At 35.0% G+C, this 17,282-nt stretch overlaps 1 protein-coding gene across 6 annotated transcripts in view; it reads left to right on the top strand.

The window, feature by feature from the left end:
* The window catches only part of SLC38A6 (solute carrier family 38 member 6), a 74,511-nt gene that overhangs the window by 13,654 nt on the left and 43,575 nt on the right, over positions 1 to 17,282 (top strand). For all 6 annotated transcript variants that reach the window (XM_019451617.2, XM_019451619.2, XM_019451615.2 and 3 more), the window contains 2 exons: positions 3,063 to 3,115; positions 6,252 to 6,291. In XM_019451617.2, the coding sequence (XP_019307162.1) occupies positions 3,063 to 3,115; positions 6,252 to 6,291 (93 nt within the window). The remainder of the gene's footprint in view (positions 1 to 3,062; positions 3,116 to 6,251; positions 6,292 to 17,282) is intronic.

Genomic DNA, 17,282 nt, shown 5'->3' on the forward strand with positions numbered 1-17,282 from the left:
TTTAGGGTTATTTCCTAAGATGCAAAAACTCCAAGGGGTCCAATGTTATATTTTAAAGCTCCATTGTTCAAACTGCATTCCAAAGGTCACACTAGTTTACACTGTAACCAGCATCTTAACTGCCCAAATGCCAGAACAGAACTTTAAGAATATTTCACTAGGGTTGTTTTGGTTTATAAGTTGAGATGATCCAGAAAACCATCAAAAAGAGAATATGTAGAGATAAAGCACTTGGCTGACTGTGTACATATTTTAGTAAAGCCTCAATGTTAAGCCAGAAGCCATTATTCATATCCGTGATGTCTTAGACATGGGAAAATGCTTCTAATTTTTGCAACATAAAAGAAGTATGATGACAGTGACAAAACTGAATGGCTAGCCAGACATGCTGATCTGAAAGATAGAGTGAGGATTTGAACATTGTACTCAGTTTCCATTTAGACGTCTCAATGTTTTTCACTCTGAATTTGGGAGTTTGCTGTATTTAGACATATTTTTGTAAAACCAGAAAGTAACAGAGAGCAAGTTTGAGATTGCTAAAATGTATGCCACTACTGTCAGAAGTTGCGATTACATTTATCTTTATTGAGCTATTAGCTTGATTATATTTTCTGTAATAAAGGTTGTGTTGTAATATAAAAATTAAGAATAAGTGTTTAATTTATTTGGGTAATTAAAATACAAATTCTTTTTGGAATCTTACAGTGTTACAACTTTTGCTTATGGGAAAGTTACTTGCTTTTCATGTTTACTAAATATGCAACCTATACTTGTTTTCTGCTGTTCAAAAGTGAAACAAACCTTAAACTTTTGGATCAGTATCATCTTGATAACTTGCTCATTGACCGAGAAACTCTACATAGGTCATTCTAAAAGCAAATTATTCAATATATTCCCATTTGTGACACTGAAAAGCCTCCTTGCTTTAAATTCTTAGAAGGGAAGTTTTTCTTAAGAAAGAATGGATAATTTTAACTATAACATAAAAGAAGGGTGCTAAAATTGAACAACGATGTTCCTTTAATCTCATGCTTCAGTGAGAGATCAGAGCCCTTCTGGAGACTTGGTTTACATACACATAATATTGAACCAAATTACCTTCTCAATGTCAAATTAGATAGAAGCTAACATTTAGATAGTTTTTCTGGTTTAATATATATACACCTAGACTTTGGAATGTTAAATTTAAGGAATAACCCTATATAACATTATAAATATTTTAATAATTTGTTTAGGAAAATTAAAACAAACTAGTAAAGATTTATTGATAAAAATAACTATTAATTTTTGTGATGCGATACCCTTTAGAATATGTTTATATGGAAAAAAGAATTTTGGCATTTCACATAGGAAAATTTTCCAGTTCTTAGTTTTGTAACTCTGCTTTTTAATTTTTATGTTCTAACATATATCCAAAATCTACCCGTGTGAGATTATAGAAGTCTTTTCATTGTTAAAGCATAAAAGTTCCTACTTATACACATTATATATCCCAAGTTCAAAACTGAATTCTTCGTTCACTGTGTTTAGCAGTCTGAAAATAGATGTAAAAAAAAACAGCTGTGACATCTAAAAAGTTTCTAAATTCTTTGATCAGCTCTGATAATAGATTAAAATTAAAAATTTTAATTTTGCAATTAAAAATGTTTAAGTTTTTGTTCTTAATCAGTACAACTTATTTTTTCAACACTTTTATTTTCTTTCTGATTTTGTAGTCATAACATGTAAAAGTCATACATGGTTTTTAGAACACTTAACTTTACATACCTGGTGGTCTTTGTGTATAAAAGTACAGTGGAACTTTTTGTTAGTGACAATTGAAAGAAGACTCGTGTGTGTCTTGAGAGAATATATTAAAACTTGGTTTAAGAAATGATGAGCCAGGGCACCTGGGTGCCTCATTTGGTTAAGTCCGACTCTTGATTATAGCTCGGGTCATAATCTCATGGTTTGTGAGATCAAGCCCCTTGTGAGGCTCTGCGCTGACAGTGTGGAGCCTGTCTGGGATCCTCTCTCCCTCTTTCTCTGTGCCTCCCCAGCTCATGTTGTCTCTCTCAAAGTAAATATACTTCAAAAAAAAAAAAAAAATGCTGAACCATGTCTTTGACTCAATAGGAGATGTTGCTGTACCAAGTCTTAACTATCTGCCAGTCTGCTTCTTTTTAGTGTAAGCACTATAGAATTAAGCACTTTTCAAACTATAGGATTACACAAATGTTTTTACTTCTCTTATTTTTACTGGTGATGTCATTAGTTAGAACACGAAACTATATAGGCTAAGGACAAATTTGGTTCTTTTTTGAGCCGTTTAATTTTCATCTTTTCTGTGACCACATTTCTTGAATGTGTGGACTGAAAATGTAATGTTATACCCTTTATACCCTTTTATGATGAAAAGAGAAAGTGTATGCCCTACTAATGATGGGTAAGAAAAAGTTGACGGTCTCGGAAAGTATGATAGAACTTTCATACTTTATCTAACCTTATTTACATATGCAGTTTTCAGAAATGATTGCCAATGAAAACCTACTCTTGGTTAGTGTAGTATGCAAATAGTGTGTAGGGAAAAGAGAGGTTCTTCTCTTTTTTTAATGTTTATTTTTGAGAGAGAGAAAAAAAGCAGGGGTGGAGCAGAGAGAGAAGGAGACAGAGGATCCGAAGCAGGCTCTGCACTGACAACACAGAGCCCAACATGGGGCTCGAATCCCAAACTGTGAGATCATGACCTGAGCCGAAGTCAGACGCTTAACCCACCAAGTCACCCAGGTGCCCCTCAGAGAAGTGGGGTTCTTCTTGAGTAATTAGTGTGTTTGAACTAATGCAGCCTGGGAGGTGGTCAGATAACCTTGGGATTTGCTGAGTTCTACTTATTTTAAGAAGACTCCATCCTTAGAGACCGTAAGTTGTCAAAAGTCCCTCAGAAGTGGTTACTTCTGCTTTAAATTTAGTGTGCCCATCCAGTAGCTATAAGGTAGTAGCGGAATAGCTTCCTTCCTTCCCTTTAAAACTTGGCACACAAATAGTTTTGTGTAAAAGTAAAAAATTATAATGTCTCTTCACAGCTGTGACATCTTATGAAGATCTTGGACTCTTTGCATTTGGATTACCTGGAAAGGTAATTTTTTTTTTCTTTACTGTCTCCAAAATCTATACAGGCATTTTTTCCCTTCCATTTCTAATTAAAAGAGACAAGTATATCCAAGAGAAAGAAATTCAGGGGAATGAAAGGAAATGAAGGAAGACAGAATGGTGGGAACAGGAAGAGAGAGAGAAGGAATCTCTCTTTCTATGTGCTTCTGGAATCAATAAATTTAACACTTAAGTCTATTTTTCACCCTAATGAAGGAGAGGGGTGATGTGAATAATTTTAAAATTGTAACAATGACCTGTTTTAAGTTTTTTTAAATTAATTTTGGTAACATTAACTAATCTTCATAAACATAGGGAAAAAAAGAAGCATAGAATTAAGATTATAGCATGACTGTAAAACTAATAATTAGATTATATCATTTATAAGCTGAACAATGCTAAAAAATTATATAGCTATTCCCTCTTTTATAGGTGAGGAAATTAAGGCCCAGAGAAATGAAGGGGCCTATTTGTCCACAGTTACTTAAAGCTAGTATTATGTTGTAGAACTTCAGACTCTAAATCAACTGCTCTTCTTCCTCAGAATAGAAATAACAGCAATATTAATTGGGCATTGACTTGTGATAGGCATATTAAACTAAACTGAGAGGTAGAGAAAACAATGTCTTCTTCCACAGGTAATCAGGAGTTAAATATTTTTGTTAGTTCTGTAGTACTTTATTTTTGAAGATCTATCGTACTTCGAAAACCCATTTTCATGTGGGTTGCAAATAGGACTTTTTCTTTCCATTGTCAATCTGTTGTTTATGTTTTTTGTTTGTTTATTTTGTTTGTAATCTTAAAGGATACAGTATCTGTCGATGGCCAAACCCACTTCTAAGAAGTGAAAATGGGAGGAAAAAGATCTAGCTATGTAACAGGGGAAACAACCCTGGATTTACATTCACATTAACTTTGTTCTTAACATACAAAAGGGAATATCTAAATCATGCTATGTAGCCTCATAGTTGGGACTGTGTCTTAACGACCTGCAACTTGAACAAAATGAAGAGTATGTTACTTGCAGGTAAAGGGTTTTGTTAATCATCCTAGTACCAGTTTCTCTTTCCTAAAGGTCGGGATGTTTGGTATAGTCATGGTCAGTTTCCTGCATCCACTTTAACCAAGCGAGAAGAAAATGTTATTTATATAAGAAAACTCTTATTAATTTAATATGATCTATAAATATGACTCTAAGCATTATCACTGTTATTTCACTCTAGTATTTCCTGCATTCCTTGAATAGCAGCAGAGTCTAAAAAAGCATGGACTATTGGGAGTCCCCTTTTCCTAAAACTCTAGATAGTTGCATTATCATTATGTATGTGCACTCAGTCCTTAGTAGGCAGGTACATAGAAGATTCTCTAAATGAGGAGTTGTTGTTTGTTTGCTTTTTTTATATTTCCTCTCCACCTCCACAATTGGGTTCAAACTTTCCTATTTCCTTCTTTCCAGACATGATACAGATATGGATATGCCATAAGATAACATTGCTCTGAGAATTAAATATTTTTAAGTTTTTTGGACTTTTTAAGAAAGATTTTAAAAATTGTCTATAAATCCATTTATTTGCTCACCAAACAAGTATTTATCAGGTCAATACCATCTGGCATGCACTATACTGGTATACTAGTAGGCTGTGAAGACCTATAGGTGGACAGACGTACTGACTTTCTAGATCTTAAGTGCTTAAATGCAGCCAAAAATGGAAACATAATCATGAATAAGTTGATATTCTTTTTTTGAAATATATTAGTAGAAATCCAAATTTCATGTATGACTGACAATAGATACAAATTGCATATGAAAAATAGTGTGCAAAAGTTCAAAATAGCCTTTTCACAAATAACTGTGAGGTTTTGTAATTTTTAAATGGGTTGATACACAAACTTTCTTGTGGACATGTTAGAGTGGCAACTACTACATCTTCAAAGACACCTCTCATTAATCCTGCTCTGCGAACCCCAAGTCCTCTAGGGTTTCCAGGATAGGCAAATGCCGTGCCACTGTTGGAATTTCTAGTAGAGGTGAGTCTGAAAGGTGATCTGCTCCCAGTCCATGAACTGAGTTATCCTACATAGCTAGTCCACTCTGAGCATACATTGGGGGTACAGATCCACCAAAATTCATGTGATTGAAAGGCCCAAGTGGAAGCAGAATGTTTCATCATTTGCTCTGAGTACATCTGATTACTAAGAATAGATAAAATGTCTAGAGTTCCCCAGGAATCTCATCAGAATCACAAGCCATCAAGCCCTACAATCTGAACTTAGTCCTTAGGCATATTTTGTTTGGCTTAAATTTTTTTTATGTTTAACTAATTGCCCGCTAAGAGTTATGAAATTTTGAAAGAATTCAGTTTCTGACTTTCCTTGAAAAATTAAGGGAATGGAGAAGATCTAGCTACATCGGATTTACTTTCTCACATGCCAACAACTGGCCAGAGCTGAGTAGTAGTTGCCCCATTTTGAAAGGGGAGGAGTTCTCCGATAGACTGTGGTCTTCACAACCTTCTGTTGTCTTACACTGAGTCCGCTCTATTATTAGTGAGTTTGAAATAGTTTGCTTAAAATTTCAGGTCTGGGATGTGTGGGCTCTAGAGTTTTCTGCTCTAGACTTTTTCTGGGACAGGATGTCCCAGGTCTTGGTGTATGCCAAGCCGGCACACTCAGAAGACTAAATCATTTCCTTTTATGCAAAACAGCATTGGCCCAGCACACCTCAAGCTGTCGCAGTCTACCTCTTAAAGCAATGTCACGTTCTACCTACTAAAGCAGTGGAAAGGGGAGAAGGAGACCAGATAGATTTAATTTCAATTTTTTGGTACTTTGATAACCACCAATTACTAGCTCTTTAACACTTTTAACTGTTTGAAAATGACTGCCAAGAAAATTTTCAAAACCATTCTTTATAGTAACTGTGGAACTATTAAAGAAAGGCTTTTTATGTGATGATAATTCGTTTTATGTATTACAAATGGCTGACAAAATGTATTCTTTTCGGTTTCTCTTCACTCAACCTCTACATCTGTTTTTTTTAGTAATAGTTGTTGGATTTTAGTAAAATACTGATCTTTTTCTATTATTTCTTTCATCTTCTGAATATATTTGTTCTTTCATAGATGGTGGTAGCGGGCACCATCATAATTCAGAATATTGGAGGTAAGCAACTGAAAGTGAACTGCTTATGCATAAATGCGATGGAAATGATTTCTTCATTTTGGTTATTGCCCGACTATGGGTCTAGCTGGGAGCCTGAATCTCTGCAGACATAGGTATCTTCAAAAACCCTCAGTGTGGTCCTCATTACTCTCTCTCTCTCTCTCTCTCTCTCTCTCTCTCTCTCACTCTCTCTCTTACTCTCTCTCTTTTAGATCCTTTTTATTTGCAGGCCTTAGGGGACAATAGCTTCTAAATTTAGTTTCAGGTAAACCCTTAATTTAAATTCTTGTTATTGGGTCTGCAGCACACCTCTAAAGCATTGACTTTCTGTTAGTTGCAATAGTTGTAAGACACAATTTGGAAAACTCTTCAGATGATTCTAAACTATTTCCCCTCTACTTTTGTCCTAATTACCCCATTGGCAGATACTACTTCAGAGAGAGTGATGTTTCTTGGGCTGTGAACAATCTGAGGTAGACAAGCAATATCCTCTTGCAACCAAGAAATTTAAAATGACAAGGTAGTTTTAAAAACAAACAAACCTGAAACAAATAAGAACCATTCTCACATTTACCTTGTATCTTGTTTTCATTAAAAAAGACCCCAATAATTGGGGTGCCTGGCTGGCTCAATTGGTTAAGTATCTGACTCTTGGTTTTGGCTTAGGTCATGACATCACGGTTTGGGAGTTCAAGCCTTGTGTCAGGCTTTGCACTGACAGCTTGGAGCCTGCTTGGGATTCTCTCTGTCCCTCTCTCTTTCTGACCCTCCCCCACTCACACTGTCTCTCTCTCTCAAAATAAATAAATAAACTTTAAAAAATCCCAATACTGAGAACCATGTAGAAATGAAAGTTACTGTTAATTATAGACAGTTACTGACTAAATGTATTAAACATTTCAATCCAAAATGGAATATTTTCTGTCCCTCATTATTCTGTCTGATTACTAAGAACCATCACATTTTGTTTAGATTAGGTCGAACTATTGTTTGGCATTTTATGTAGAATTTTCAATCCAGGAATTTGGATCTAAATTTGTGACCCTGCCAAAATGCCTGCTGTTATATTCTTGGTATCCTTCATTTTGATCCTTTCCTTGTTCTCTAATCTTGTATCTAACTATTATTGTACATGATATATTTTAGAACTTGTTATTAGATATGAAGTTATTTCTGTGTATGCTTTTCTCCCTTACTATATATGTGCGTGTGTGTGTGTGTGTGTGTATATATATATGTGTGTATATATATATATATATATATATATACACACATATATATATAATCTTTATTTTTGAGAGAGAGGGAGACAGTGTGAGCAGGGGAGGAACAGAGAGAGAGGGAGACACAGAATCCGAAACAGGCTCCAGGCTCGGAGCTGTCAGGACAGAGCCCAACATGGGGCTCGAACTCATGAACCTCAAGATCATGCCCTGAGCTGCAGTCAGATGCTTAACCAACTGAGTCACTCAGGCATCCCTCCCTTACTATATTATAATCTCCTAGGGCGAAGACTATCTCTCATTTCTTTTTGTATTTCTAGAACCTAGCACAATACCTGGGGCATGATAGACCTTTGCTGAACTGAACAGAGCTGAATATTATTTGTATGAGCTATGTCCAAGTACTTTTTAATATTCTATATATATTTATCAAGAAAAAGAGAAAAAGGAATGGTGAGCTAGACTACTCATTAGCTTTAAATATTTGAAAAGCTGAACAAGAAATTAAAAGAAAAATGTTCTAGAAAAAGAATCTCCTAGAAAGGATTCTTGCATCTGGTAACAGATAAATCATTAATTTTCTCAACTCTAAGTATGTTGATTTGCTTACTTGCTTTATATTATAACCTTTTTAGAAAAAAGTGAGAGGCAGTCACAGCAATTTTTGATGTCCCTCAAATTCAGCAAAGCTGATAATGCTGCTTTAGTTTTTAGAATAATATCCTAATGATTTTCTTCACATTGGCTAAAAGTTTATTTATTGAAAGCCCACTAAGTAATAACTGAAACATATTTCTAGAACCATTTTCTGTTGTCTTAGCCAGATATGCATAAATCATTCCTTTGTTATAGTAGAAGTCGAAGCTTGCTCTTGTGAGCAGATCACTGGGTTGGAAGTCAGGGGCCTTGGATTCTGTGCTCTGGCTCACTCACTCTCTTGGCTTCAGTTTCTTCTTAGTTAAATTGCTGTGGGAATAGGATGGGAAACCGGGAGCTTATTAAGGTCCCTTCTTACTCCAAAATTCAAATTCCACACTTTGGGAGGGCATGTTAACTCCTTCAGAATATTGAAATATTTTTATTACAGGTAAGTTCAGTAGGAGGGTTATACTTGGTTCAAAAGATGACTTGGTCTTTTCTTAGGTGTCTCTAACAAATCTGCAACTATCGCTCTAAAAGCTTTCGTGGATGTTGTTATCAGAAAAAGGGAGTCTTGGTTTTTCAACTACCTGTCAGGGCAGCTGCTGAGCCTCTGGGGTTAAAGTCTCGGGACTCTGGTCTTAAGAAGTAGTTTCTTCGTTTTTTTTTTTTTTTTTTTAACATTATTTTGAGATAGAACGCATGCGAGCGCATGTGCGCTTGCCTGAGCTGGGGAGACGAGGGGAGAGAGAGCGAGAATCCCAAGCAGGCTCTGTACTGTCAGCCTGAGTGCAACGCAATGGCTCAAACCCACCAACTAAACAGATCGTGATGTGAGCCAAAACCAAGAGTCAGATGCTTAACTGACTGAGCCACCCAGGTGTATATTTTTGATTGATGCAAGTTGGTTCTGTGGAAGTCCTAAACGAGTACTTACTAGACTCTGTATGCTTGAGAAGCCCAGCATACTTATCCGGGACATTCTTTACTATGTTGTGCATATGACTTATTTAATGTTATTTCCTCAAACTGGATTTTGCCTTTCTCTTTGTCAATTAGAAATATGTTGGATATTTATAAGATGATATGAAGTATATAGCATCACAGATAGAATTTTTGTACTTCTTACATGCCCATCTGCATGTAATTTGGTTCCAGTAGCATTTTCGGAAAGATAGGATGATAATTATTGGTATAAATGGCTGAGTTTTTGTATTGATTATTTAGAACTAAAAAATGACTATAATAGATCCTCTCTAGATCAGACATTCTACTACACATTTTAGTTGTACTTACAACAACTCTTCAAGGGAGATGATGTTATCCTCATTTTACAGAGGAAGAGGTCAGTGTGTAGAGGGAATAAATAACTTGCTTACATTTACCCTTTAATAAAGCTGGGACTCAACTTCACTCTCTCTACTGCTAAAGACTTTATTCTTTCTGCTGTGATATAGTAAGTGTTTGAAAATCTGTGAAAATACTAAATGTTGAGGATTTTTAAAACTCCTTGGGGATAAGAACTATGTGTTTTCATTTGTTTTCCTAACTTGACCTAATTTCTAGTAGAGAAACTCAATAAATAATATTTGTTGAATTTTAAAAGTTCTACTTAAAAGCCTAAGATTTTGCCTCAAAGAGACCATTTTATATACTACATTAATGATGGAAAGAAATTTGAAAGCCCAGAGAATGATTTGTAGATTAGAATTATATAAAAATTAAAAGGCTGAAAGTATTGAGAGTTAGATCTTATTTATATAAAATAGAATTAAAATATTTTGAAATCTGTTATTTTGAGGTTAGGTAATCATATTTTATTTTATTTTATTTTATTTTATTTTATTTTATTTTATTTTATTTTATTTTATCTTATTTTATTTTACTTTTAAACATTTATTTATTTTTGAGAGACAGAGACAGAGCATGAGCAGGGGAGGGGCAGAGAGAGAGAGGGAGACACAGAATCCGAAGCAGGCTCCAAGCTTTCAGCACAGAGTCTGATGCGGGGCTTGAACTCACAAACCCTGAGTTCATTACCTGAGCCGAAGTCCAACGCTTACTGACTGAGCCACCCAGGCATCCTGGTAATCATATTTTAGATTAATGCTTCTTAACTCTTCTAGTCTTTGTAACATTTAAACATTTTTCAGTTTTCTTAGGATTCTGTGCCCCTGATGAATCTATGAGAAATATGGAAGAGGGAGATCTTTAAAGTCAAAATGATCATGAATTGCCCTTTTTTAAAAAAAAATTTTTTTAACATTTGTTTTTGAGAAAGAGAGAGCATGAGTTGGGGAGGAGCAGAGAGAGGGAGACACAGAATCTGAATCAGGCTCCAGGCTCTGAACTGTCAACACAGAGCCCGATTATGAATTGTTCTTGATCAATATTTGTTACATGGATGTGTCAGTAAAGACCCAGCGTATCCCCTACACCTCTTTATTACATAAATCCAAGTAATTTGCTCATTCATTTGTGTTCTTAGTGTCTAGCATATAATAGACATTTCATAAGTAATATTTATTATGGGAAAAAAGGAAGGAGTAAGAGGAGGGAGAGAAGGAAAAGCCAGCGGCCTGGCTTGGTGCTTCTTTAGGAGGAAGAGAATTGATTAACTGGCAAGAGCGACCATGGAATATTATAAGTGAGGATATAGCTTCTTTAGGAAAGAATTTACTGTCAGAAAACCTCTTTCCCCCAGGATCAATGAGGCACCAAGTATTAGTCACAGGGCACTGATGTAGTCTAACAAATTGATTGGAAAAATATAGTATCTTTGAATAATTTCTAAGCTTTATGATAGAAAAAAATGTGACTCACTAAATATAGCACTCTTATTCTAAGCTTTTGGAAACGTTTGCCTTTGGAATATGGAAAGCCCTCCGGTAAAATACTACTTCGAGGCAATTCCTTATCTCCTCCCAACACTAATGAATTCAGGGCCTGAAATAGGCCCCAGCAATAGCCCCCGGCTGGCCATTTCGTCAGGAGCTGGAGTGACATTCACTCAGAGTCATTGCTGCTGGGACACAAAGTCGGTAAAGAGACATCTGGAAGTTTTAATATTTAATGCTAGTACCGGCAAGAGAACTCTGGCTTAGGGTTTGAATTTGGTGGGCTACTAGTAAAAAAAGGAGTAAGAACTGTAGTGGCAAATAAGTGTAGGTAATTTCCACATAGTCCTTCTAGCATTTTTGCATTATGAGATTCTTTTCCTAAAAACCAAAGTAAGTAGTTAGTTTCACATTCATTTGAATTCTCAATATAGACCACTAGGTAGGCTAAAATATTGCTAGAAATCAAACAGTAAACCCCAAGTCATTTTTTAGTCAAGCCAGAGAAAGTCCTGTGGACTCCTAGAAGTGCATGATAAAGTGAAGTTAGTTGATGTTTTTTCTGGTTTTGTATTTCAGTCCTCTCAAAGTGTGGAAAGGTAAGTGACTCCAAGGAGTACGTTAAATCCTTACTTTGCTCTTTATAAAATAAGAAGGACCACTATGGCTAGCATATTCTTTATTTAGTTCTTTAAAGCCCCAATTCCTTAAAGGAGATTAAAGATTGAATCACTGCTACATACTGTGAAAGGAGAACCTAAACATTAAGTAGTCTTACTGAAACTTCCTGAAAGTGCTAGAATGATCCAGATTTTCCAGTCTGGCACAGGCCCTACAAACCTACAAGACCAACAGTCTTGATTAACACCTCAGTTTGGCAATCTGTTTTAAAAGAAACCCCACAGCCCTTGTTTGTACTCAAACAGGACAATTTCTAAATCTCATCGTCAGAAAGGTATAAATAAGATCGTTTTCAGTTGAGATCTATAAAAATTTCAAAGTCTCAGTATTTGTAAAATTCATGATTTAATGTTAGATAAATTAGAAGCTATTTATTTTTATTTTCTGCCTGTATTTTTGTTTTTGTAGGATGATGAACTCATTTTAGATGTACTAGTTTGTATTGTCCCCTGGGAGACTGGGATTGGACGTGCTGTTTCAACGCCATCTGCTGGTCAGCTCATCTGTGGACATACTACAGCTTTTTTGAACCTGAACAGTATGTCCAGAAATTCTGGGAAGCACTGCCTTAGAATAGGAAGGATATAGGAAATTTGGAAGGAGTTTTTTTTTTCATAAATACATACTTTGACAAAATTTACTGGCAACATGTCACTTTAAAAAGGTTTTGAAAGTAATATATTTCTTAGTAATGATTTTTTAAAATTATTTGAGTGGATAGTGGTAGAGTGGATGCATAATGTTACATTAGTTTCAGGTGTACAACTTTAAGTGATTTGACATTTTTATTTTATTTTATTTTATTTTTAAATTTTTTTAACGTTTTATTTATTTTTGAGACAGAGAGAGGCAGAGCATGAACGGGGAAGGGGCAGAGAGAGAGGGAGACACAGAATCGGAAGCAGGCTCCAGGCTCTGAGCCATCAGCCCAGAGCCCGACGCGGGGCTCGAACTCACGGACTGTGAGATCGTGACTTGAGCTGAAGTCAGACGCTTAACCGACTGAGCCACCCAGGCGCCCCAACATTTTTATACATTATTCTATGCTCACCACAAGGGTACCTAGCATCCGTCCTGTTATATTGCTATTACAATATCTTTGTATTCATTATGTATTCAGTGTATGTATTCATTATGCCATTTATACCCATGACTCACTGAAGTTCAGTTAGGGGATTTTAGAATAGTAAATATTCTGGTCCCATTGTGTTCAAATTTGAGATCTTGATAAATGATAATGATATACATTTTCTTAGGGTTATGGGAGAAAATTTCCTCCATGTATTTTGATTTCCATTTGTGTGCAAATTAAGGAAGTGACATTTTTCAGGATTTTAGAAAAAGAGATTGTGTTGTGTACTATTTTGAGTGAGGATAGCCTTTCAGTGGCATTTGGACACTTAGGAGGAATACTGGGTTAATAAGACATGTTGAATAGAATAAACCAGTTGCTATCCATGACTAAAAACATGTTTGAAGTAAAATTGAATCTCTCAGACGGAAAGGCAAACTTATTATTTCCTCCCATAGTACATCTGTTTAGGGCTGGCTGACTAATCCTTTGAGAAGTTGCTGAACTTCCTCCAAGTGCTGAAAACCTAATTCTGTTTTAAAAATAGCTGTATGTAATCTTATCTTCATACGTGTATTTTAAGAGTTTAACAAAAAGGATAATTATTTTTACAAACTAATGATTTGTTAGACCTAGATTCCAGTTGAGGCTTTCTTTCTTTTTTTTTTTTTTAAGGAGTCCTGGGAAAAGTAGTCCAGAAGAATACAGGGTTTTTGGGAAGAGAGATTGGTCTGTTGTTTTAATTTTTTTTTTTTTTTACATTTCAGTTTGATGTTAATATCTCAAATATGTGAGAATAGGAAACTTTCTCCTGTGAATTACAATAATAGCTGTAGATGCATTAGAATCATAGAATCATGCAACAGGGTCCCTCATGAAACTCCTTGGCTTGTCTGAGAAATCTTGTACTAATAACTCTACCAAACCAGCTACAAAGCTGAAATAAATTACATTGAAAATACATGTCAAAGTGAAATCAACCTAAGTGTTTTTAAAACTTCTAACTAATTTCTTTGAACTCCAGCATTCATAAGCAATTTGTTATTGAAATGCTCATGACAGAAGAAAAAATAATTCTAGGGAGTGGTCCTTTTCATAGACTACCCTTATTTTTTTCTTTCCTGTGGTGGATTCTTCTTCACTTTGCTCCTGCACTTTTCCATAATAGTTAATGGTGCAAATTTCTCAAGCCAGACTGGCTGTTTATACCATTACCACCTTGGGCAAGTTACTTCTTTGTGCCTCCATATCTTTATCTGTGAAAGAAATACCTCACAGCTTTGTGGTAAAGGTTAAATGAGGAAATAACTTGCAGATCACTTAGAATACTGGCCAGCATGGTATAGGCATCCCAAACCCAAAAGTGTTCACTGTTCTCATGGTTCTTCTCTCACAGGTCTCTTTCCCCTGTTCTGTATTTCTGGCATCTCTTCCTTCAGTGTCTGTGTTCCCAGCTCATGTGTTTCTCTTTTATGATTAGAGCAACCAATATTAATAGCTTACTACTTGCTATTGTCTGGTCAAATTTTACCCTATTTTAGTCATTTCTTAATATAACACTTGGTTCTCCGCATGGTTTTCAAAGAATACTTTCAACTTCTGTGTTTTGATTGGGTTGACAGATTTTTTTATTTCCTTCCCAGGGCAGTTTCCATTGAATGAGTTCTATTAGTTATGTTTAAAATGAAGGAGAAAAGAATACTTAGTTAGTTAATGTGGTAAAACTAAGTGATTTGTAATGGCTTGAATACCTGTCATCAAGGTATGTCCTTTAGCACCAATTCTGGCTTGGTAGTGTGGGGGCCAGAATCACTTAACTATAACCATGGCTAAAATGGATGACCCTGGTACCGCTATTAATTTAGAGTACAACATGGTGCGTCTTGTGTTAGGAGTCTATGCTGTGTATGGATGTCAGCAAAAATCATTTACAAATTCTTGCTTATGAACTGTCTCTAAGATAGGTCTTAAAGCACTTCCTTATGTCATTAATAGAAGACATGAGACAAAAGGTGTGGCAGGCAGCTGTTTGATCTAGTGAACCTTTTGGTTATAAACAATGGATGTATGAGCTCTCCTGTTGATAATTATATCTTTAAAACTTTTTTTTTTTTTATTGAGCTAGTTGTCCTTTTTATGTGAATCTAATTAAGATGTATTTCCTAAGTTAATATATATTTGGTAGTCTGTTTTGCTTCTTCTCTGTATTATATATAATATGTTAAGGTGGTAGTCCTTGCATGGAAGTTTACTTGTGGTTAGGAAAAAATAACGAAGACAGTGAAAAGGATAGTGTCTTTGTTTTCCTTGCTTAATCATGGGGGCTTTTCCTCATCAGGAGCTCTGTGGTTTTGTAGCTCTTAAAACAAACACCAGCATTCTCTAAGAAAGAAGCAGTATTTACATGTTTTATTATATCTTGTATGCTGAGATCTCTTTTTGAGAGAGAAACATATGTTTGGTGAGTTCATGTTTCTTGAAATATACATGATTCTTCAGACTGGAATGTAATGAAATAGGACTCCCATTTGAAAACCAAAGAGTTAAGGCTACAATAGAGGATAAAAGTGATCAAATGATTAGCCAGGGGCTAATAGAAATTCTGGGAAGAATGACAGATTGTGTATTAGAAAGAAATATGATATCATATTCATTGAAGCTTTTACAACTAAAGATCTAAAAGAAATAATAGAAAATTACTGAAAGAGATGAATGTCTGAAACTTTAGAAACGCACGTGGTGTTGGATTAATCCAAGCAAGAAAGACTGATGGGCGGATAATAAATTACAATTGTATAGGAAGTCTGCATTCCTTGTGTTCAAGGTACTTTTGTCTCTTTTTTTTTTCCTTGCAAGATATATTTAAGCAGCTTGCCAGTTGCAGAAAATTCAGCTCATGATTTTCAACATCATACCATATGTGTATGATTCTTTGGAATAGATAAAGTATTATAAACAAGACCCCAAATCCTTGAGTGAAGGAGGTTAATCTAAACCTTCCTTCTGTTCTGTGCCAAATTGATAGCATTTTTCCTTTTGAATGAATGATACAGAACACCTTTTCACATACAATCAATTGCAATGCCCCAAAACTAAAAGAGTTTGAAGAAATGCCCTGTACTTCTGTTGGGCAAAAAGCTATACTTCAACAACCATACTAATGCGGGAAAATAAATAGTCATAAACTGGAAAATGTGTGTATACATAATGAATTTTCATTGAGGAGAAGTGAGTATTTACTTAGCTGTTCTAAATTTTATTTTGCCATGGGTACGTTACTTTACTAAAAAAAATTGTGTATGTGTGTTTGCATGTAATTATTGTCTATCTTCATATAAATTTATGTACAAAATAGTATATTTCCTTTTTTTCTTTCTCCAGTGGTCACATAGTACTGTAATAATTGTGGAGAAGTTCAGCTACGTTTACACATGTTGTTTGAGAAAAATGCATTCTCCTGTTTAAACATTTGAGCCTTTTAATCAATTTTTCACCAGATTTTTACCATTCAGACTTGGCATTCATTTGTGTTCTTAGTTTTTGTAGGTCCAAGGAGAAAGTAAAATGTTTCCTGAAGTATAAATAAGTAATAAAATTAACGTGCGTACAGAGTACACTCTTTATTCTTCTTGGACATACTCTTGTTGGCCCTTTTTTAATATATACTTAATCTCTGGGGGAAAGAGAGATTATTACTCTGTTAAACTGAAGTTCTGACTCTAATCATCTGGGTTTCTATGTACTTAAACATGTAAGCTTAAACTCAAGTATTTACATATAAATGAGTTCTATGTTCTGTAACCATATTAAAATATTTCCTAATATATGATGGAAGGTTTATAGGATTTTTTTTATAGCTGCATCAGAAATGGGATCATTATTAAAATGCTTTAAAAACTAGTTGTTTCTTGGATCCCGTCAGATCAAATGTAAGAAATAATGCTAGCTTCAGGTTTTGATTACATAATACAGATGAGCTCTGTTAATAAAATGGAATAAAAGTTGTAAGTTTTGTCCATTTAATATGCTTAGCAGTTACCACTGAATCTTTTCTAATTAGTTTTAGAGGACAATTAAAAATGTAACTCATTATGCACTTTATTTTTATTTTATAATAACATGTGCATAATGTGTTGGGGGGAAGCAAAGAAATGGAGAGGAAGGGAGTGAGACTTCTTTGGGTGTGTGGGGGGGTTCTCTCTAGTACTTATTAAACTCCTGTTTCTGTATCAGTTGTTGCTAAACTAACCTCTAATGCCTTGAACAGGGTTGATAACATACAAACGTGTGCAAAACATCAAAAAATTTTTCATTTATAAATTCCCTGTAATTAAGACCCTTCCTTTTACCTAAATAGTTTGTCTTGGGTTTGAAATGTAAACAAAGCATCTATAATGAGCTACCAGTTATTCTCTACACAGTTATTTATCTCCATTCCTGGTGTGTATATACCTTTGGGATAATGCAGTATGAGTTAATCTTCCACATGTTGTCAAAGCCCTAATGGACATCTGTGTTTCTGTATAAATTATTCTTTAA

This window comes from Panthera pardus, unplaced genomic scaffold, assembly GCF_024362965.1.
Source record: "Panthera pardus isolate Hobbes unplaced genomic scaffold, ASM2436296v1 HiC_scaffold_24, whole genome shotgun sequence".
Taxonomy (NCBI): domain Eukaryota; kingdom Metazoa; phylum Chordata; class Mammalia; order Carnivora; family Felidae; genus Panthera; species Panthera pardus.